Here is a 22,185-nt window from a genome sequence, read left to right as displayed (position 1 = left end):
TGAAATATTTTAAATTAATCTCTGTTTCAAAGCTTGATCTGTGAGATGCTGAGAGCACAGATCATACATCTCAATATTCAGAAACCAGCTCTGGGGAAAAAAAAAAAAAATCTCTGACCACAGAATGAGATTGATGATACATACAGAAAAATCTTACACCTTGGGATCAGAGGCCATGCCATATAAATGCCAGCTGTTAGCATCAGCATGTCTGAAGCTGTCTTGATGCTATGTGAACAGATTACACATCAAACACTTTACAAAGGAAGCATTCCACACTGTCAGGAAAGAGACATCCTAACTTCTTGCCACCTACAGAAGAAACATTAAACTCCTCATGGTTCTGCAGCTAACTACATTTCAAGATGCCAGTGTCTGGAAATCAAATTGCTTCAGAACCAGAACTGACGTTAAATAGGAAGAGAATTGGGATTACAAACTTTGTGTAGCTTGTGCAACTTTTCTGGGTTTATTTCAATGTTGAAGCATTTTAAATGCTTCATTTTTCATAATCAGTCCACTGAAAAGGCTTTGTTTGGATGGGTTTTATGAAGCATAGCTGAAAGCTCTCCTTCGGGGTCTTTTTTCCTAGTTTCACACCATGCTTCTGTTAATTACTATTGATTAGGAAACAGCTTGCCAATTAACCCTGACAGGATAATCATCAGCTTGATAGCACTTCATGTCATCCAAAAGGTAGAGAGACTTGCTAGTTTCAGACAATTAGCAAGGGGCTGGCAGAGCTCACAATTGCCTAGAAGCTAAATGTTCCCCCACTGCTGAGATAAATTATTGAAGCAATTAAACCACATGATTGGATGTTTACAAGTATATTTAAAGGTAGCAAACAAGCTACTGGCTGGCATGGAGTAGAATCAAAAAATTAGTGGAAGGAGAAAAATCAGCAGGAGTTTTTGGGGTTGTGCTTGGGGCTTTTTGTTTGTAGGCTTGTTTGGTTTCAGTTTTTCTTGAAACTGCTAGAGTTTGTTCTATTCTAGTCTGCTATTAACGTTAATTAGATATAACTAAAAGCTAGTATTGACTTAACGGTGAAGAGTAAGATCTAAAATGGCTTTCTTTCCAAAGTGGTTAACCTTTCTAAAAGGCAAAGAGGGCGTTCTTTCTAATGCCATCATTGCAATGTTGACAATTGGTGGGCAGCAGCTTTTCTCTTTTTTTACATTCAGCTGTCCCTGTCATGTTGGGCAGAACCTTATCTATGGGCTGGCTTTCCTAGGGGTTCCTGCACTGATCCTTCTCATTGTTGGTTATGCCTTGAATAACCAGACTTGGAGGCTGGTTACAGGCAAAAGTTCTCCCCTTCAGGCAGCAGCTAAACCAAACAGGTTACTGCAGTGCAAATTGATCTGCTTTGTCTTGTGCAGCATCACTGGGAGAGCCCTGGTTGCTCCAGTAACGTGGCTAGCAGTCACCCTGGTAAATGGCTCATACTACGTCTGTGCCATGAGTGAGTTTATCTCTGTGCAGTATTATGAAGCTAATGTTAGTGATAGTGAACGCAGAACAATACTGGCTGCATTTCCATGCAGTCAGTTAGTCCCTCCAGAGCTGACTCGGGCAAGAGATGAAGTGATTCTCATTCTCCGTTACCAGTCACAAGTGAGTAACTCATGTTGCTTCTATTGCCTTAGTGATGAGAACAAGGGTTAATCCATCAAGCAAAGGGTTAGGATAAAGCAGGAACAGTATCTTCTGCCTTGAGTGCCAAATCTCTGTGTTTTGAAGCCTGCTTTTTCAGTAAGTAGAATTGAACTGCAGGTATATAATCTGTTATGTCTCATTGTTCACATTGTTACCTGTTATCAGAGGATATACTCTTCCCTGTGTAGTATCTTGAAAAGTACCATCAGATAAGATAAATGCAAGTTTAAAAGCCAGGGAGAGTATGAAGTTCCTTCATTCAAGGATGAGAAACATGTGACTAAGGTGCCCAGGATGCAAGAGCTCCAAGTGAAACAAACACAAATCTTGGGGATTAGATCAGACTCAATTTTAAAAGCTTACATTCTGGGTAAATAATAGGGCAAGCATTAAGTAGTCACTCCAGACAAAATTTATTTTAAGCAGGGTATAAACTAATACAGGCTGGGAATTAGAAGTTTCTCTTCTCACAATACCTGTAGAACACTTTACAAATTATAATTACAAAAGCTGGACAGAAAAAATGACTTTACTATACAGTTACCTCCAGTTGGCAGTTGGGTTTGATGGCAGCAAAGCCTTACCAGGCTTATAACTTGTTAACCTTATTCAGGAAAAGCAAAGACCATCTTACAGACTTTCTCATGCTCAGAAGTTAGCACTGTGAGTATTTTTAGGTGTAACAGGTTTGTTGCTTGTCTTTTTAAGGTGGCTGGCTGGTTTCTGATTGCTGTGGTAGTCATCACTGTCTTCCTGTCTTACTGCTTGGCAAGCTGCCTCTCCCCCCTCAGCTTTCTACATTTTAGATACTGGATTAACTACGTTCATAATGAGCAGGAGCTTTTTGATGAAGCAATAGACCAGCACTCCAGGCTCTATGCCATGCAGAATGTAAAGAAGTTCTTTGGCTTTGTCCCAGGAAGTGAAAATGTAAAGGAAATCCGTATCCCATCTCTCAGAGAGTGGCAAGCCATTTCTGGGCTGGCCTTTCTGAAACGAGTGGATGAGGAGCACTATGACTACAGCCTCCTCCATGACTGGGCACTCAGGCAGCCTGCAACTGGAAAATACCTTAGGACTGGTGAAGACCCTGTGATCAGAACACAGGTCTGAGTGTCCAAGTTGCCACCAACACCTTGCAGAAAAGCAGGAACCTGTCTAGCTCTGTATCAGACCAGAAGTGCTCTGCAACTTCCCAATGCCTTATGTTGATATGTAAACTACTTAAGGAAATGTATGTTGTTAATGTAGTCCTTTAGCACGTGCTTACAGATGCCTTTCTGATGGTGTCTGACTCTTGTGGGATGTGATCGCCTATGTCTAGTTTAGGGTGGACTGTTTTAAACTGCAGCTGTCAGCTTTCTAATACTTGTGCTAAAAGAATGAGTACATACTGGAAGAGAAAATCATTCCCAAATGCTTTTTCTTTACTCACATTAAAAAAAACTTTTAAAATTAATAGCTACTAATAGATCCTATAACTCTGATCCATTCTGAACAGAGCAAAAGCAGATATCTTACGCTTGTCTCTGTGGCTCCTAGCAGAAACACCTTATCTTCCACGTCTGTCTTGTATTAAGTGAATAAAATATACTGAGCTAAGTCTGTGTAGGGGATAACTTTAGCAGCAAAGGCTGAGTCTAGATACAGTAATGAGAGAGCTTTCAATTCTGCTAAGGAGATAAAATATCCACCAAAAGACACAGGATGGATGTGTGCACCTGTATGAACAAACACTTTACATGTGGAAATTTGAAATGAAATGTATTCTTGCTGAAAGGAGTGGCAAAGTCAGTCTCCTGTTCCTTTTAGCTACACCTCAAAATTTCCCAGGAGCTTCTGTGCTTGCCTACTGTACAGCCAACCATGGTGGGAAACAAATCTCACTCTATGCAGTGAAGTTTGCTTTGCCTCTGAAAGAACTTAGAATTTAGTCATGCTACTATGGTCATAAAAGCTAACTGTGATTAAAAACTACCAAATGTAATCAAAGAAGGCTTAACGATGTTTTTCCATTAATGCAGTGTTGTATGATGATGTGGTTGCACCTTCACTGGACTCCCTGTGCAGATATTTCTAACTCCTAAGGTGTAAGAATAAATACCCTGTTTTTAGCTAATGTTTCTTCTATTGCTTTGCCACGTAGGTCTGTGCTACAGAGCAACAGGCTAGATTACAGGAACTGCTGTTGCTAAATGACCCTAAAGTGGGAAAACACAATTCTTTAGTATATCTTACTGCAAAAAGCAGGACCAGAACTAAGTTAAATTGTGGATCTTGCTAAATGTGTTTGGGCTTGGTGATTTACGCGTCTAACCCGAACCAAATGCAAGGGCTGCATGTGCTAGGCAGCAGGGAAACGGTGCAGCTTTCAATGAACTAAACAAATTCTCACCACTCCTCACGCAGATATTTCACCTGAATCCTCAACTTTCCGTGAAGAGGGCTGCGCGGTTTACGTGTGCTCGCCAGCGAGCGAAGCAGCACTGCCAGCAAACACAATCTCTGATTTCACTTTAAGCATCTCGCTGCCTCTGGTGTTTGATTGCTCAGCCCAAAGCCATCCACCGCCGATCGCGGCCGGCGCCAGGCATGCTTAGCCGATGCCGGAGCTCAGCGCGCAGGCGCGGGCCGGCGGTGCGAGCGGCTCATGGCTGACGGCGGCGGCGGGCGACGATGACCGACTACAGCGAGGAGCAGCGCAACGAGCTGGAGGCCTTGGAATCCATCTATCCCGACTCGTTCACGGGTGAGCCCCGTCGCAGCCCGAGCCACACTTCGCCGCACGGCCGCGGCGAGCCGGTGTGAGGGAGGAACGGGAGGCCCCGCCGGGAGGCAGCCGCCCTGCGTGCCGTGGCCGCACGGGCTCCTTCGGGCATCTGCTGGTTGCACGGCTTGGATATGTCTCCTAACTTTTTTTTCTTTTTTTTTTCCCCGAGTCGGGAAAACCAACGCAGTTAATGGGGCTTCTCGAGGTGATGTCGGTGCGGGCCGGTGGCGGCCGCCCAGTTCAGCGGCGGGGTTCGGCTGCCCGGCGCTGACACCCGCCCCGGGGCCGGAGCCCGAGCTGGGGCTGGTGGAAGGGTGATGCTCTTTGCATGAGGCTCTTTGCATGATGCTCTTTGGATAAGCCCTTCACAGGGTGCGGCCCAAGGTGGAGACTGCGGGCTTGGTTTCTGTGTATCAGTTTTCCGTTCTGGTATCTGCTGCTCGCAGCTCTGGAGGGTACCGCAGGCTGTTGTGGGCTGCCTCGAAGTGCGTTTTGTAGAGCTGCTTGTTGTCAGCCTTGTTCAGACAATTTCATTCTAGTACGTTACTTGGGTGGTACTTTCCTGAAGGAAAGCACTTTGTGTTTGAAGAAGCATTTGCTACATTAAGCTGTCCTAAATACAGAAATAGGTGCAGACATGCTGTAAAAATAGCTCAGGGTTAAGAGTACACTGGATGCTCATCACACACATCTAGCGTAATAAAACAAATTAGCTTTGGGAGCTTTCTGCCCACATCCAGGGTGCTGACATAAGTCATTTGATGATACATAGATTATCACTTTTTGAAGAAGTGAAACTTGCAGAAGAGAAAATTTTCCAAAAGATAGACTTCTTAGTGTTGTTGATGTTATATGCTCACATCCAAAGAGCACTCCAGACATCACATCATGTCATATGTTAATTGAAAGAAAAACCGATAGGGCAAAAAGGCCTTTAACACCATATCAAGACCTTCCTTGCATCATTAGTCCTTGAGAAGTTCAGTTTTGATGATATGAAGACGTAGTTGTCTCCTTTAAAGAATCTCTCATTTTTTTTATCTTCGACAGTATTGTCAGAAAATCCAACGACTTTCACCATCACTGTGACATCTGAAGCAGGAGAAGATGATGAAAGTAAGTTGGTCATGTCTTTAACATCTATAGGAGGAGTTTCTGGATAAGCCTAATTCTGTTGCCAGTGACTAGATATACCTCCATTAAAGTCCTCTTAGGGGCCTGATCCAGCAAGCATTCCTCAGAAAGCTTAGTTCAAAGAGTCTGGTGATCTATGCTTGGTTTACAGAAGTGTTGCAGTCTCTCCTCAGCCTGTTTCCTGCCATGCTGAATCTCAAATGCTTTGTAGTGTAGCTTCAAATATACGAGCTGTCATCACCCAGTAGGAGCTTGTGGACATGTTGTGAGATGTTTTTTTTTCCTAGCAACCAGCCACATGGGAGAGTTGAGTCTGTATTGCCAGCATGCTGCCCTCAAGGAGCAGTTCCAGAGCAACAAGCTGTGGGTCCCTCTGTATTTGTTGAGTATCAATGCTTGCGTGGGCTTGTTGTAAGTAAGCCTTGCTCCAAAGAGGCCTGAGAGCTGCTGTTCTGGATTGCTGTATCAGAAGGTGCTCAGTCCTTCAGTTTGAGAAGAGCAAGTCCTACTTGGAGTAGGTTGAAAAGACTGCTGGGCTGCCAGAAACGTGAGTCTTGAAAACTCTGAAATGAGTTTTCTGCCTGGCATTCTGGCAGGATGCATGAAAGAACTTGATTTTCTTTTGCTTTGTTTCCATGTTATCCTAGCTCTGTCTGGCTCCAGGATAAGTGCATTCTCCTCAAGTGGTTTTCCACATAGTGACTTGTACTGGACATTGTGTCCTTCTTGTCTGGTTTACCCAGCACAGAGGTTGATACTCCAGCCAGGCACAGGGAATGAAAAGCATGAATATGCTGAGATTCTCTCTAGGTCTGTTAAGACTCTTCCTCATTTTCTTCAGCTTTAAGTGGAATATGAGGAAAAAGAGATTACTACTGTAGTACCCACTGTGCCTCAGGTTTTCCAGTCCTTCTAAAGACCTTTCAGACATTAATGACCTGTAATAGTTGATGTAAGGGTAAACTTAATTGTCTTAATTTCTCAGAACTCTTGCATTATATTTAAATCTGGCCATAGAGTTTTAATATCTGGGTAAGATGACCTTCAGTAAGATGATCTTCAGGCTGCTGGTGCAATATTAAAATATACAATGAAAGTTGTACAGGGTTATCACCATAAAAATACTTTTTTTTTACCTTGTAGCTGTCCAGACGACCCTTAAATTTACCTACAGAGAAAAATACCCTGATGAAACTCCACTTTATGAAATTGTCTCACAGGAGAATCTTGATGATAATGATGTCACAGACATAATAAAACTACTAGAACAACAGGTAAGGAAGATAGAATATCTCAGTTCAAATATCAGTTCACCTTTTAGCCAAATCTGTTTTCTGAACTACTGATTTGAAAGCCATTCCATACTGTGCAGACTGACTTGGAGGTTTGAGTGTGATCAGTGACATTATTCAGATGCATTATGTTCATGAGGTAAAACATAGGCTAATTTAGTGTGCACAGGTATGATACTGAAATGGAACGCTCCCGAGCTGCCCCTCTTTTGCAGTTCTGGCTTAAGGTGACTTTATTTAGCTATATATAGTATTTGTAGAAATAAACCACTTGTTTGGAAAGATTTAAAAATGCTACCTTGATTCTTGATTATTTTTATAACATAACTATTAGAGGGAGGATCTCTTCAACCTTTAGGACCAGTGAGAGTGCATTGTGAAGGAATGAGAAGGAAACACTTCTTTGATTTCAGGAATTCCTGACAAGTCCTCCCTGCCTTAAAATTGCTATAATATGTTCAGCAGGAATTCTTTCTTTTCAGTTTACTTCATATAACCTTCCCAACCTTAACTGGTGGGGGTTTTGTTGCTTTCTCTTTTTCTGGGAGTCTATCCTACCTCAAAGGGGCATCTCCCAAAGGGGATTAAGGAATAAGCCATTTCAGGAGAGGAGAGGTTCTGAGTGACTGTTTTCTCTTATGGTTTACGGTATTCAAATCTTGGAGTTGTATTCCTACTAAAATTTTATTCATGAGCATTCCAGATGTCTATGATACATTGACAGTCTGAACACAGTTATTCACTATTGGTGTTTTGCTGTGCCCTGGCTTGGGGGTATTTTTAACTGGATTAACTGGCTATTTGACTTGAACTTTACAGTGAGCTTCTGAGAGCAGTGCATCTGGTACTGTGTTATCTGCATTTGCACAGCATACTGCTTTCTAAACACACTTAGATATTCAGCTGCAGAAGGTTTAAGGTTCTCCTGTTTAAAGTTGCTTTCTTTGCTTTGTAGGCAGAAGAAAATTTAGGAATGGTAATGATCTTCACTCTAGTCTCAGCAGTACAGGAGAAATTGAATGAAATTGTGGATCAAATGAAAACACGAAGAGAAGAGGAAAAGAAACAGAAAGAAAAAGAAGCAGAAGAAGAGGAGAAAGTATGTAAAATGATGTTTTCAGCTAAAAATGCCAGCTTTTTCAAAATGTGTGGGTTTGATGCAGGAGCAATTCTCAGTTGCAGTGGGAGAGGTGCATCTATCCCAAAACTGATATAATTAAAACTCAAGGATTAGAAGATTCTTTAGTTTACTTAAGTACTTTAACTCCCCCACATTTTCTAAAGCAGTCTTTTCAGAGGCTTACTTCATATTCACAGTCCCTTATAGCATTGCTTCCAAAGGCAGAGGCAGGGATTTTTCCCAAATGAAATGAGAGTAAAATCAAAATGAAATCTGGCTGTAGCTGTACTTTTTCCTTGAAGAGGCAAGATGGGTTGGGGAGCAAGGAAGGCTGCACATATGGAATGCTGCACGCAGGCTGCATGGTCTGAGGACGTCCAGCTTTCTTGGGAATTGAGTGGGTAGAGTGCAAGCAGTGGGATAAGTCCTTTCTTCAGGGCATGTGGAATAGCCACTGTGGAATAGTTTTTCCTTTGATAAGTCCAACTACTGATTTTTGACTTGATTCCTCAGAAATAGCTAGAGGGTGATGGGACTTGAAGGGTTCAGTATGTCTGAAAATGGCAGAAAAGTAGCTGGGAGTAAAAAAGAATCCTGTTTTCTGTCTCAACAAGATAGAAGGGTTCAGGTATTTTAATGGAACATATTGCAGTGTAGATTGCATTTCAGAGTTGGTAAGAAGCTTTGCCTGCTTATGGACTGCCTCTATTAATGAGGTGTTGCTAACTATTGCACTGTAGGTCCAAAAGTAGTAGGTGGAGTTTTTGCACTAGAATTTCCACCTCAGTACAGCTCTCAGAAGGGAGAGTCCCATTCCAAAAACCAGTAAGAATGTGTTCCTTGTATGTTCTCAGGGTTAGGCTTAATTTCTAGGAATACTTCACAGCAAGCACTGCTTCTGAAACATTGCAGTTGAAATAATAAAAGGAATGCTCATCTTCGCTTCTAGCTTTGCAAATTGTGATCACAGCCTTGTTTTATGTTCTTTCAGCAACGTTTTCATGGCACTCCTGTTACCATTGAGAATTTCCTAAACTGGAAAGCAAAGTTTGATGCAGAACTCCTAGAAATAAAAAGGAAAAAAATGAAAGAAGAAGAACAAGCAGGCAAAAATAAACTAAGCGGTATGAGTCAACAGTGGTCTTCAAGATTTGCAGTGTTACTGGTCTGTAACAAGCCTGAAAAGTTATTTTTACACTGGAAAATGCTGGTAGCAAACAAACTCCTAATGAAGTATTTTATCACAGGATTGTCAGGGTTGGATAGTTATTTATTGATGGTTATTTCAGAATTCTGCTTGCTTATATATTATTTTCTATTTTCTTTCTAGGTAAGCAGCTGTTTGAAATGGATCACAATCTTGACACCTCTGACATCCAGTTCTTGGAGGAAGGTAAATTTCTGTTTACTTCCACAATCCAAAGACAGTCGCTTGCAATAAGCCAAACTCCCTAAATAAAATCTGTATTGTGTTTCTGACCTAACATCTTACCTCAGTATCCCTGTTCCAGTGTAAGAACTAAGATGTACTGGTTTTCAGACTGAACAGAACTGATTTTAACTTTCAAAATCAAGAAAACATTTTCAAGGTGCTAAAGTATATTTAGCTGCAGTCTTGAGCTGGAGTTGATCTTATTTCTGTTGCTCTACTCAAGTAGTAAGACTGGAAACAAAACTAAAAACATACAAAGCAGAACAAAAGCAAAACAATAATCCCACAACTAAATCCTGCTGTTTCTTTTTTCTTTTTCTGGGTTGGTTTGGTGGGGTTTTTTTTTCCCCCTAATAGCCACCCATCTTACCCCTGATCTCAGTCACAGATCTTGCAGTTCTGTCCCCTTGTGTCTGCACCTCAACAGTCTTGCAGTGTTGCATAGCTTGCAGGTCAAATTAAATGCTATTTGCCTCTGTGCAGCCCAGTTCTTCTCTGTGGTTTTCTGCAGATTTGTTTATTATCTTTCCATAAATATCTGACCTGGTGCCAGCTGAAATGTAAAAAAACTCCAAAGAAAGTAGCTTATGAAATTAGTGAGTTGAACTGGTAGTAACAGGAGAGCTGAGTTTCTCCTAGAGGGCAGCATTTAATTTTGTCTTCCTCCATAATGCCTAAAGTGAAGAAGGTTTGTTGATGGAACATTTTTCTGTCTCAAGGAAGGAACAGACCTCTGTATTTGGGTTCTGTGCCCAAATTAGTTTGGTTTGAATTTTAATCCTGTTGCTATGAGGGATTAAAACCTCCTGTTCTTATTGCTGTTCTGTCATAAATGTAACAGGTCACTAACTGGAATTTAATAGTACAATGCCATGTAACAAGTTACCTTAATTTTACAGCTTATAGAGGTTAATGGCATTGTCTTTTAGGTGGAAATTTACAAGGACTCTTTCAAATCCAGGGAAAGAACAGAACCTTCTTCAGTGGCCAGAAGATGTCACTGTTTATACACATAAATAAAGTTAATCCAAGTTTTCTCCTTAGATTGGCATCATCTCTTCCAGAATCGCACACAGAAGAAACTGTGAAAGCATGCAAAGCTTCATCTTGCTTTTAAAATTGGAATTTGAAAGCAAATGCATGTATGTAGGCATATAAATGGTGTGTAAGGGTGTTTTTATAAACACCCTGTGGCCATGGCAGTTGTAAAAATTGGCATGGTGAGGTCCTGAGCTCCTACTTTGACACTACCTGGCTGAAAGAATCTCCGCTTCCGGGACTTAGTAATTCATTCTCCCAATGGATTCTGAGGTCCTAAATGACATTTCATTGGGTTTTTTCCTCATACTTTTTCTTTTTTTCCCACATAGTTTTTCTTTTTTCCCTCAAACTTTTTCTTTTTTCCCCTCAAACTTTTTCTTTTTTCCCCTCAAACTTTTTCTTTTTTCCCCTCAAACTTTTTCTTTTTTCCCCTCAAACTTTTTCTTTTTTCCCCTCAAACTTTTTCTTTTTTCCCCTCAAACTTTTTCTTTTTTTCCCCTCAAACTTTTTCTTTTTTCCCCTCAAACTTTTTCTTTTTTCCCCTCAAACTTTTTCTTTTTTTCCCCTCAAACTTTTTCTTTTTTCCCCTCAAACTTTTTCTTTTTTCCCCTCAAACTTTTTCTTTTTTCCCCTCAAACTTTTTCTTTTTTTCCCCTCAAACTTTTTCTTTTTTCCCCTCAAACTTTTTCTTTTTTCCCCTCAAACTTTTTCTTTTTTCCCCTCAAACTTTTTCTTTTTTTCCCCTCAAACTTTTTCTTTTTTTCCCCTCAAACTTTTTCTTTTTTTCCCCTCAAACTTTTTCTTTTTTCCCCTCAAACTTTTTCTTTTTTTCCCCTCAAACTTTTTCTTTTTTTCCCCTCAAACTTTTTCTTTTTTTCCCCTCAAACTTTTTCTTTTTTTCCCCTCAAACTTTTTCTTTTTTTCCCCTCAAACTTTTTCTTTTTTTCCCCTCAAACTTTTTCTTTTTTTCCCCTCAAACTTTTTCTTTTTTTCCCCTCAAACTTTTTTCTTTTCAATCAGCAATAAAAGCTTTACTGTAGCTGTAAAAAGATAAAATGTGGCATTTCTTTCTGTAGGAAGATGAAATGTGGCATTTCCTTTTCTGTATATATGTGGTAGATAAAAAGCCAAGTAAGTTAACAGCTACCCAAATGAAGAATGAGTATCAAAAAGTGTGGTGTATTTCTTTAGGTACTGTTTTGCTGCTTGCATGAAAATAAACTGTTCTTCTGTTCTGTGCAGCTGGAAACAGTGTGGAAGTTGATGAATCTTTATTCCAAGAAATGGATGATTTAGAGTTGGAGGATGAAGAGGATGACCCCGACTACAACCCTGTTAATTTAGATAGTGATTAGACTTTTACAAACTGGCTCTCATCATCAGCATGGACATATGTAAGGAGAGAGGGGCAGGCAGGAAAGCCACAGCATCTGTGGTTTTAGTAATATGTATTGGTTTACTTTGTTTTTTTTTTTTTTTTTTTTTTTTTTTGGTTTTTTTTTTGTTTGTTTTTCCAAAGAAAAACATCAAAATATTTTAAATCCAGGAGAATAGTCTTCTGATGACTTCCATTGTGAATAAATTTACTTTACTATTTCCCATGACAAATTTGAAGATTATTGATCTGTCTGAAAATACTCCTCTATTTTCTCTTTTTTTTTTCTTCCTTCTCATTTCTGTAATTGTCCTTTGAAGAGATGTGACAATGAGCAAGATGGGAAGTTGTTACAGCAAGTGCTAAACACACCTGCATCTGAAGGCTGAGCAGCTGTTCTGCTGTCTTCTACCTTGAACACACAGGGGCAACTTTAGTGAATAAAAGGGATCACATACTATGCAGGGTTTTTTTTATTATTATTATTTTGTTTCTTCTGCAGAATTTGCTGCTGCTGCAAATCAGTTCTGGTGCCCCAACCTATCAGCTGTAGATAGGCAGGGCTGGTCACCTTTAAATAAAAATTCTCAAGTTTAATGGAAACTGTTTCCAAACTACTAGAGCAACATCTTTTGACATAGTTGAGGATGAGTAGTTTCAGCTCTCTAGGGAAAAAATCTGAATGAAGCGAAGTCCTCTTAAAAATTTTGATTGATTTGTTCAGAGTGAGTTTGGTTTCTCTTGAATTTCTCTTGAACACTACCAGGTTCCAGTATCAGGAGTCAGAGTTTGAATGTAATGGTTGTTTTAGAAAGCACCTTGTTGGCAGCCTATAAAGGTTGGCACAATGTATAATAAAGCTACACATCAGCTCACAGATGTTAAGGATCCTGCAGAGTTGCTTACAGAGCTTGATGTTAAACTCCTCCCTTCCCACCTCCAAAAAAAGAACTGGAGTTTAAAAATGCTGTGTTTGAGAGTGCATCAGTTAGAAGGCTGATGGTATGGATGAAGGTTTGAAAAGACAGCTCTCCAAATAGAGAAGCACCAGGCACCTCGATGATTAAACACTGTGTGCTGGATTTTTTAATTCTGTTAGCAGACTGCCTTAACTGCACCAGCTTCAACCTGTGAAGAGGTTTGCATTGAAGTATCACAGTGCTTGGAGGAATGATAAATCTATGAACTTTATAAACATTTGTAAATTCCATCTTGAGAAATCTAATTCTAAAAACAATGTAATGGTGTATCAGATTCTCTGCTTGTATCACTTGAGAACGTCTGTTTTGATGAGGGTGGTGAGGCATTGGAACAGGTTGCCTGAGGAGGTGGTGGAAGCCTCATCCCTGGAAGTTTTTAAGGCCAGGCTGGATGTGGCTCTGAGCAACCTGATCTAGTGTGAGGTGTCCCTGCTTATGGCAGGGGGGTTGGAACTAGATAATCCTTGAGGTCCCTTCCAATCCTGGCAATTTTATGATTCTGTGATTTCTAAGATATTTCAGTAGTCTTCATTTTGTATTCCAGATGAGTGAGTTTCCAGTAGATAGAAATAAATGTTCAAGTATCCTGTAAATACTTTTATAAATGAACCATGTGCCTTTGTTCCTCCAGTCCTCTATTTGATCTTTTTAATTCTGGCTACGAAGAACTCTTAGACAAGCACCTAGGTTTCAGTGGTATTGTGTATTTCAAAGCAATAAGCAGGATCTGTGTTCCAGCAGAGTTACCAAATACATTAAAAAGTTGTGAGCTAATGTGATATTAAATCTGACTTTTCCAAAGATAATGGTTGGATTGAAAGCATCTTCATGACTGCGTCCAGCTTCCTGTGTGATTGCCACGATGCTTTAAAATGCTCTTGGGCGCTGAACTTAATTTACTTCTGGTGCGTCTCAATTCAGCAGCATACAAAACATTTAACCCCTGAGGCTGCTTTCTGTTTTCAGCTACATGTGTTTAAAACTGGCATACTTTGCTAAAAGGAGTAAATTAGTTCTCCTTAAATCTGGTCTGAATCTGAGAATGCTGTGGAGTCTGTGCAAAATGTGGTAATCTTGAGAGAATTTTCCCAGTGAGTCACTAGCAAGAATCTAAACATGGAAAGAAAGTTCTTCATGAATGGTGTTTCTAGATTAATGAGATTTTCTAGTCTGTTTTCACACTAACATATTGACTGGTTTTCATGCAGGGGATGTGTAGCTTAAAAATGTCAAGCAAGGCAAAATGTGAAAATGTGTTTTCACTGTTACATCTCATGTTTCAAAGCAGAGGAAATAATAAGGCTTGAAGTGACCAAAAAAAAGATTTGTTCCTCCAAGTCTGTAGAACAAGCTTCAGTGACTCAATCTGAAGTTCTGATTTGTTTAGCTGCATTAACAACATCTGTGAAATAAAAGGGAATTTGACCGAGAGTGAGCTTGGCTCTGCTTGTGTGGTTTAGTTTGCTGAAATGGACTGAGATGAGCGAGGGGGTGCTGTTCAGTGGGAAAAGTTCAGTGGGAAACATTCACAGTTTACTTAGAAACTTTAGCTTAGACTGAAGTCTAATTATTAAGCTAATAAAATTCCATCCATGAACTTTGATGGGATTTTAGCAATCCAGAATTATGGTCCTGACAACTTTGCTTTTGCATCTGGCTTGTAACTCTCCAAGTACAAAGCGTACACAGTCATGCACGTATGGAGAGAGTTGCAACACTGCACTGTGACCAGAGCTGGATCAGATCACACTGATCTTTTTTTTTGAATAGTTGGTGTCTGAACTCGATTAAAACTTAGAGATGGATGCCCACCACATCAAGGTGCTGTAGGAGTACAGTATGAACATTCTGCAAAGCCTAGGACATTGCATCCAAATTATGACTGCGTTGTGGTGTGCTTTTATGCCAACAAAACATTGGTGTACATCTTTTGGCTTTGTTTTCCTTTATTTCATGCCTTTCTTCTTGGCTTCTCTGTTCTGGTGGAAAATGGGGAGCTTGAAGGACATTTCCTGTGGTGTGGGGAGAATTAGCTCCAGTCTTTCTGATAGGAAATTTCTAAGTACCAGGTGCAGTTTTGAAACTGTGTGGTCACTGAAATAAATTCAAAGCTTGCTAGGTCAGATAATAGAATATGGCTGGATCCCAGGTGCTGATACCTGAGAACCTGAGAGAAGGAGCTGGCATGTGAGTGCTTTCTCTTGAGTTGCACAATCTGGCAGGGCCTGAAATGCTGCTTTAAAAAAAAAAAAAAATTAAACCTTCAGTGCCTTGCAGCCTGGCTCAGAGTAGAAGGCAGACAGGAGAGGGTTTTCAGCTTCATGCATTTATTGCAGTGAACTTGATTTTACTTTCTGCACTGTGTGCTGGTGAAAGCTGTAACAGGGTGAGTTGATACTGTTGGGCTGTGGCATACAGTGCAGTGTGAGGTTTATGTAGCATTTATTATCATGGTAGGGCTTCTTGTCATTGGAAAAAGGGGTAAAGCCCAAGGTTCTGCTTGTAATCAGAAGTTCTGTTTGTACTTGGGGCAAGCTCAGCAAAAGGCCTGTGTTAGACTTCTGATTCTGAACTTACTTTACCAGGGTGTGGCCAGGGTAAGTAAGTACAGGTAGAAAAGATCACTGGTCCTCCTGTGCTAAGTTCAGAGTCAGAGTTTAGAGGATGCAGCAGGTATGTAAGTCATATAAGGGGTGGGTTTTGTAACTCCTGACTGAGACTGTGCTGAAAGGAATAGGAGATTATTGAAGGGGAATTAATTGCTGGAGGTGTATCAGAGACTCAGCAGTGTTTACCTGGAGAGGAGAGGAACTCCAGCTCTAGTTTGTGAGTGTTCCAATGGGTAGAGTTGAAAAACAGATAGGAGTTGGACCTGCCTTTGTAAGCAATGTAAAAAGCACCACTGTCTACAAAGATGAATGTGTTGCAGAGCAAATGCTTGTCAGGAGTGGAGTTGCTAAAGTTGCAAATTTTTTTTGACTTGCTGATAAAGCCTTGAAATATTTCTCCATAATTACCTTCTCAGGGGAAGCTCATGAGCAAGCTGCTGCATGGGCTTGAATTGTGGACAAGGTCTACCACGCTAGTCAGTCAATGAATATAGGAGGAACCACTATGGCTATGGCTTGTGGTTTTTCTCAGTATTTCAAGTAGCAAACTGTCTTTGAGAACTGTAACAGACAACACAATGAAGTGTTTCAGTCAATGGGCAACACCAGAGAATGTAACATCAAGGCTGCTTTAATAACAAACTGTTGAGTTTTGGTGTTTACCAAGGAAACAGGAACACAAACATATCAAAGCATAGCCACACCACAGCTGGTCAGTCTTACTTCCAGTCTGGACATGGAAGGTTCTACCAACAGAAGCCTCACAAAATGTACAAGTCAAACAATTTTCAGGAAGTTTTTAGCAAGACTCATCTATTCTCACTTGGTTGTCTACAATTCTGCTGCTATTAAAGACAATGAATGAAAAAGCAAACATGAAGAAGTCAGTTTGTTGAGGAAGCTGATTAAAATACCTTGTAAAATTACAAACAAGAAACTGATGGAATTTAATAGATTCCACAGTTTGTGTCAGAGTTGTCATTATTTCTATAACACAGCTGTAAAAGGATGTATTTTCTTCTCCCAGGTCTTCAGATCCATCCATCACAAAGGATTATGAAGCTCAAACCCCACCTACAATTCATTTATATCCCAGATGAAACTGATGGGCAGGGCCTTAATTTTCTCCATAAGAACTTGATCAAACCTTTCATTCTGTGCCACTGTCATGTTGTTTTTCCAGTCTCCAACAGTGCCTGAGGAAAGAGGCAACAAAGGGAGGTGAGAAGCAGAATGTGCACCTCTCTGAAGCTTGCTGCAAACAGTGATTGCTAGTCTTGAGAAGCAATTCCTGGCTAACTCAGCATCTCCCTGTCACTGGCCTGCCAAGTGAGGCTCTGTGTGCTCTTTTGAGGACATGCTTCCAAATCTAGGTGCTGAGAATAAAACACAGCATAGATTTATAATCCTGACACTTCATGTAGTTACTCAGCTCGTTGGTTCTGGTGTTTTACTGGCTCCTTCCAGATCGAGGAGGAAATGAGTTAAAAGCAACCCCTCTTGTTTTTCTCTCAGACGTCCCTGGAGGTCTCCTCAGGACACCTTAGCAATGCCCAGGAGCTCAGGAATGCCATGTATGGACTTGGAGAGCAGCTGGTCAAGGTCTATGCTCACACAATTAAGATGCCTCTTGCTTGAAAAGTAAGAAGCAGTAAACAAAAGGATTCTCTTCCCCCTGACTCGGTGCAACTTCTTGTGCCTGGCATGTCTGCTAACAACTCACATTATACTTATCTTGAGGCAAATATGATAAGATCACTGATACCATAGCAATAAAACCACTCTTACAAATTTAATTTGCTGCTAACTTGAACTCTGCCTCTGAAAATGGAGCATTCCAGCTGAGGTCAGAACCCTGGGTTTGTCTGACACCAAGAAGTGTGGCACTAAGTGCAGGGGACTGCTTCCACTTTACCTTTTCGGAGAAAAGCACCCTTGTCTTTATCTACTAAGTCATCTGGCAGGTTCTCATAGTTTGCCCTGGGGTCTTTTCTCATGTTCTCAAATGTAGCCTGTCTCACAACGCTGTCCACTTCCTCTTCGCTCAGCTTCTTGCCTAGGAACTTGCAGATCTTCAGCACAGCACTTCTGAGATCCTGCAATGATGTTATTTGAGGAGTCTTGTATACAGCAGAGGAATGCAGGATAATAAAGGTGAGAGCAGCTCTGTGGAGAGGGACCTGGGAGTCCTGGTGGATAACAAGTTATCCATGGGACAGCAATGTGCCCTTGGGGCCAAGAAGGCCAATGGGATCCTGGGGCGTATTAAGAAGAGTAAGTCCAGCAGATCGAGAGAGGTTCTCCTTCCCCTCTACTCTGCCCTGGTGAGACCTCATCTTGAGTAATGCATTCAGTTTTGGGCTCCCCAGTTTAAGAGGGACAGGGATCTGCTGGAAAAGGTCCAGTGGAGGGCTACAAGGATGATTAGGGGGCTGGAGCACTGCCTGCTGAGGAGAGGCTGAGGGACCTGGGGCTTTCTAGTCTGGAAAAGAGAAGACTTAGAGGGGATTTAATAAATGTTTATAAATATCTGAAGGCTGGGGGTCAGGAGGGAAGGGTCAGGCTCTGCTCACTTGCTCCCTGTGATAGGACAAGGAGCAATGGATGTAAGCTGCAGCACAGGAGGATCCACCTCAACACAAGGGGGAACTTCTTTATTGTAAGGGTCACAGACCACTGGAACAGGCTCCACAGAGAGGTTGTGGAGTCTCCTTCTCTGGAGACTTTCAAAGCCTATCTGGATGCATTCCTCTGTGATCTGAGCTAGATTGTATGGTCCTGCATTTTCCGAGCTGTCTGAAAATGCACTCAGGATAGAAAGAGAATATCTTGAATACAGTGATACTAACTGACCTCACCTTTTTCATCTCTTCATAGGTCAGGAAGAGTATATTGAAATCCTCTGCATGACTGTACCAGCCTGAAACATGGTCTATCCAAGAACTGGCAAGAACTTAGCATGGGAAATTATTAAAAGAAAACAAACAAAAAGATAAGTCCTGTTAGCAGCCAGAAGTAAAGCAATGAAATTATCAGTCAGTTTGGTCTTTGAAAGAGTTTTTTTTAAAGGATTTTGGGGATGCATGCTCACAGTCTCTGTGACAATTCTCTGAGCTAATGTGACAAATCCCCTTTTGCTTTGAATTCAGGTGACAGCATAGTTGAGGACTCTGGTAATTGCTATTTATTGAGATAATTAATCTCAATTGAATCCAAAGCCATGCAATAGGATTTGGCCTCCTTAGTGAAAGAAATATCCTACCTTTGCCAGCTAAAAACCTCTCCATAAAAAGGTTAAAATCTGTTATTTCCTCTAGTGTGTTCATGTACTTGGAGAAGTGATAGTAAGAAACCATAACATCCTTAGGGTTCCTGGTAACATAAATAATCTGCAAAACAATAAGAAGACAAACCTCAGAGAAATTGAAGGGCTCCATTATGCTGCATTTTTCCACCCATGTCCCATTAAAAATGCACAGAAGCAGTCTGAAAATGACACAGACGTTAGGTAAACTTATTAGGTAAGGCAGTGCTGTCAATCTGTTTGTAGGTGGTGGCATTTCTGCAGGTGCAGTCTTTCAGTGAAGGATCCTGCTCTTGAACTGCCTTTCTGACTGGGGAAAATGATGGCTTTTGGTTCCTGCATAGTGCAAAATTATCTCATTACCTTTAGCAAAACAAAAGCCATTATTTCCAAGGTATATAAAATAGGAATTCCTAAACATGTTCCAGAAAAAACTCAAAGACATCTGACCTGAAATCACAGAAGAAAAGTTACTGTGTGGTTTGGTAGAAGATACAAATGACCTAAGTGACATACTCAAACAGAAGTGGAAAAGACTCCTTCCACAAGCTATTGTTGTCTTAAGTAACCACAGATTCCATGTCCTCTGGCATGTGTGCTCTGTGTGATTTCTCTGTGTAATGTTCTCATTCTTTGTGGGGCATCACTTGAATTTCAAATCTTCTGCGCATGAACTTTCTCTTCCAAAATTTGCTGGTACTGTGATGAAAATGGTGAGCACATTGCAGTTTCCCTTTACCCCTCTATCTGTAGAAGAAGATACAAGCAGCACGCGGATTTTGCCTCTGGAGCCACAGCTCTCCACTCAGCCTTGGGAAGCTCTGCGTCAGGAACAAGGATGGTAAGGGCAGAAGCCATTGGGACCACCATAAGAAAGACTAACAGAAGTATGAGATCCTTTGCCAGGGAGCTCAGTAACAGATTGCTCTAAGGAGGCTAAGGCAATCCTCTCTGTGCTGTTAGAAGCATACATCCCATACACATCTTCAGGCTTCCCATATGTCCATGTTCTGTCAGTGACCCTTAGTGTAGCAGGCTGCTTACATCTACCTCTAAGGAAATGTTTTCCATGGGAGATAGGCCCTGAGCTATGGCACAGTTCATGATGGAGAGTCCTATTCAGAAACTCCAAGCAATGGGCAGCAAGAAGGAACAGTTCTCACGTTCCACCTTCACCAACTCCAGTCTCATCCTGCTCAGTGTGGGGGACTTTTCTTCAGACTTGCAGCTTTTCTGGGACCTGTCGTTTTCACAAGGGGAAAATCAGGGAAAGCCTTTGACCCTGGCAGATCCCCCTGAGATGCACCACTCCTCTCTCAGTTAACTGTGTTGAGGCTGACAGCTTTGGCAAAAGGAAACAGAGGAAATGGGCTTTAGAAGGTCCCTGTCTCCCCAAATATACAAAGCAGGTGATATTTTTAGTGAGACACAGGGAACTGGAGAAGGGTAGAATTTGAACCAATTCACTGAGACAAATCGGCATGACTTGTTTTAAGGAAATGGTAAAAATATCATCACTTACAGATGCTCTTTTGTTTCTCAGGTCTCTTGGAATTAAGTAGTAAGGCAGGTGGGTGACAAAAACACGAGGCAAAGGAAGCTGTGCATAATCCTTATCATTCACATTGTATTCCAGCCATGGGATTCTCTCCATGGTGTCTATGTTTTCAGTTCCATTACGGTGGCCTTCATACATTATTAAACTCAAAATGTTCTGAGTCCACACAGTTCCTGAGAAGGAAACATTTTCATTTACACCTTGCTTGATTTTTTTTTTTTTAACACAAAGCTCCAAGTTCCAAAAGTGTACTCATCTCAGTGCCATAAAGTTTTTACCCTTTCAATGCTTTCTTATCCTTCCTCTTTGCCTTACTTGGACAGCTCACTCCAGTGCTGCTAGACAAAGAGTTAGCAACACCTGGACTCCTGTCCCCTCCACAGCCTACCTTCACCACAACCACACCTGGTGTTTGCTTCTCCTCCTTCTGGGTTTTGTCAAGAATATCTTTCTGCCTCAAGTATTTCACTGAATACCTGAGGGAATAGTGAGCCCTAGTAATATGTTCAGTGACCCTAGGAAATAAATCGGTAGTTCTATTATCCAAAAGCTGCATCTTGAAGGCTGCTGAAGAAAACCAAAGGGCAATGACAGAGGTTCTCAAGAGCACAAACAGAAGAGGATAATAGAGGTGCAGAAGTCAAGGATTTTATCACAATCACTGCTTAGTGCATGATCAAGTCATTAATTACTAATAACTAAAGAAATGCAGTCTTTAAAAATGGGCAGACCAGGTTTAGAGCATAAAGTGGACCTGGGCATGTCAAGGCTTTAGATTTCATGCAAATTGCCAGTGAAGACAGGTGTTTGCTCAGCTGCATTTGCTTCAGAAACAGGAATGAAGCATTCATCACTCTAGTGTCCTGTATTGCTCCTTTGTTACTATTCAGTACTTCTTTATCCTCAAAAGGAGGTGTATATCACTGACTCATATTTACTCTGATCTCCTGCTTGGTTGTAATTAGGATGCAATAACCCCCAAACCACCCTCCATGCAAGCCCACAAATCATTCCAGATATCCTGCAATCATCTCCAGCACTCACACACCCAGCCCTGCTGAAACTACGTCTGTGTTTTGTGAGGCACAGAGATCAGTTGGTTTGTGTGTAGCTTGTTCCAAATACACTTACAAGACCAAGTCTTGGTTTGGTTGGACAAGATCTGGAGCCTTGCATCTGACTACTCAGGACATGGCTATGCAGGGTAGTACCTAGTGCTACACTGCACCTACTTTGAGACAAGACTAAAACAGGTCTGAAGTGAATGCTAAAACCCCTCAATACTTCTGCAGTTAGATGGCTGAATAAAGACGTATTTTTACCACCCTTCCTTTAGAAACAAGTCTGTTCTTACCTGATTTGGGGTAAGTAGCTAGAAATATGTCACTGTCATTGATTTCAAAATCCTCCAAGGTAGATACATACTCGAGTGTAGTATTTACAGCAAAATAAAACCCTTTGTATTTGAACAGATAATCTTTGGATGGTTCCATTGTTAGTCTGTTGTCCTTAGAGGTGAATAGCCTGTAATAAGAAAATATAATGCTGTATCTTTCTCTTTGCTTCTCATCTCAGAGAGACAAACACACACACAAACGAGTAATTCAAGGAGAGAGTCAGGTGCTGCCAAATTTTATCAAAATGCATTTCAGCAGAATTCTGAAAACAAGGCACTGAAAGGCAGCTCTCAGATTTTCACAAGCACCTGACTCAGGATATGTTTCTCATGAAAAAAAACCACACAACAAAGCATAGCAACACCCTTTACTCACACACAAGTGTACGTTATGTGCATTTAAAAACTAATTCAGCTGAATGCACCCTGTGTAAAACTCATTTGTCGAGTTTCCTCTGGGATTTGAGTGACTGTACAGTTTTCTTTGGGATGTCAGCAGCTCTTGATCAAAG

At 41.1% G+C, this 22,185-nt stretch overlaps 3 protein-coding genes across 4 annotated transcripts; 2 read left to right on the top strand and 1 right to left on the bottom strand.

Moving 5' to 3' along the window:
• The first annotated feature begins 1,068 nt into the window (after positions 1 to 1,068).
• On the top strand, positions 1,069 to 4,320 carry CALHM4 (calcium homeostasis modulator family member 4). Its single transcript, XM_054393025.1, has 3 exons — positions 1,069 to 1,620; positions 2,371 to 2,769; positions 4,216 to 4,320. Exons 1-3 carry the CDS (start codon positions 1,069 to 1,071, stop codon positions 4,318 to 4,320), a joined length of 1,056 nt encoding a protein of 351 aa, XP_054249000.1.
• A 3-nt stretch (positions 4,321 to 4,323) lies between these two features.
• Positions 4,324 to 11,892, top strand: RWDD1 (RWD domain containing 1). 2 transcript variants are annotated; one of them, XM_054393127.1, is made up of 7 exons: positions 4,324 to 4,411; positions 5,483 to 5,548; positions 6,710 to 6,840; positions 7,814 to 7,957; positions 8,970 to 9,102; positions 9,309 to 9,371; positions 11,694 to 11,892. In XM_054393127.1, exons 1-7 carry the CDS (start codon positions 4,339 to 4,341, stop codon positions 11,804 to 11,806), a joined length of 723 nt encoding a protein of 240 aa, XP_054249102.1. In that variant the 5' UTR covers positions 4,324 to 4,338; the 3' UTR covers positions 11,807 to 11,892. The 2 variants fall into 2 exon arrangements, with proteins under 2 accessions (XP_054249102.1, XP_054249104.1); XM_054393129.1 differs by having other exon boundaries at positions 4,339 to 4,411; positions 6,743 to 6,840.
• Positions 11,893 to 16,489: 4,597 nt separating this feature from the next.
• Positions 16,490 to 21,779, bottom strand: LOC128976055 (amine sulfotransferase-like). The gene is made up of 6 exons (XM_054393172.1): positions 21,632 to 21,779; positions 20,242 to 20,450; positions 18,678 to 18,804; positions 18,274 to 18,368; positions 17,331 to 17,511; positions 16,490 to 16,611 (listed from the first exon to the last, which is right to left on the bottom strand). The coding sequence occupies exons 1-6, from the start codon at positions 21,768 to 21,770 to the stop codon at positions 16,490 to 16,492; spliced, it is 873 nt and encodes a 290-aa protein (XP_054249147.1). The 5' UTR covers positions 21,771 to 21,779.
• Positions 21,780 to 22,185: the final 406 nt, after the last annotated feature.

The sequence above is a fragment of the Indicator indicator genome, chromosome 27 (assembly GCF_027791375.1).
Source record: "Indicator indicator isolate 239-I01 chromosome 27, UM_Iind_1.1, whole genome shotgun sequence".
NCBI lineage: Eukaryota > Metazoa > Chordata > Aves > Piciformes > Indicatoridae > Indicator > Indicator indicator.
This window is presented reverse-complemented; position numbering and strand designations above follow the sequence as displayed.

What these genes read in the sequence shown, in the direction of transcription:
- RWDD1 (XM_054393127.1), top strand. Translation starts at nt 4,339, where the DNA reads ATGACCGACTACAGCGAGGAGCAGCGCAACGAGCTGGAGGCCTTGGAA. An exon ending in AGGCAAAAATAAACTAAGCG is followed by an intron (nt 9,103 to 9,308) that starts GTATGAGTCAAC and finishes TTTTCTTTCTAG; the next exon opens with GTAAGCAGCTGTTTGAAATG. An exon ending in CATCCAGTTCTTGGAGGAAG is followed by an intron (nt 9,372 to 11,693) that starts GTAAATTTCTGT and finishes TGTTCTGTGCAG; the next exon opens with CTGGAAACAGTGTGGAAGTT.
- LOC128976055 (XM_054393172.1), bottom strand. Translation starts at nt 21,770, where the DNA reads ATGGAACCATCCAAAGATTATCTGTTCAAATACAAAGGGTTTTATTTT. An exon ending in TGAGAAACAAAAGAGCATCT is followed by an intron (nt 18,805 to 20,241) that starts GTAAGTGATGAT and finishes ATTGTTTTGCAG; the next exon opens with ATTATTTATGTTACCAGGAA. An exon ending in GAGGTTTTTAGCTGGCAAAG is followed by an intron (nt 18,369 to 18,677) that starts GTAGGATATTTC and finishes TCCCATGCTAAG; the next exon opens with TTCTTGCCAGTTCTTGGATA.
- CALHM4 (XM_054393025.1), top strand. Translation starts at nt 1,069, where the DNA reads ATGGCTTTCTTTCCAAAGTGGTTAACCTTTCTAAAAGGCAAAGAGGGC. An exon ending in TTCTCCGTTACCAGTCACAA is followed by an intron (nt 1,621 to 2,370) that starts GTGAGTAACTCA and finishes TGTCTTTTTAAG; the next exon opens with GTGGCTGGCTGGTTTCTGAT. An exon ending in ACCCTGTGATCAGAACACAG is followed by an intron (nt 2,770 to 4,215) that starts GTCTGAGTGTCC and finishes TTGATTGCTCAG; the next exon opens with CCCAAAGCCATCCACCGCCG.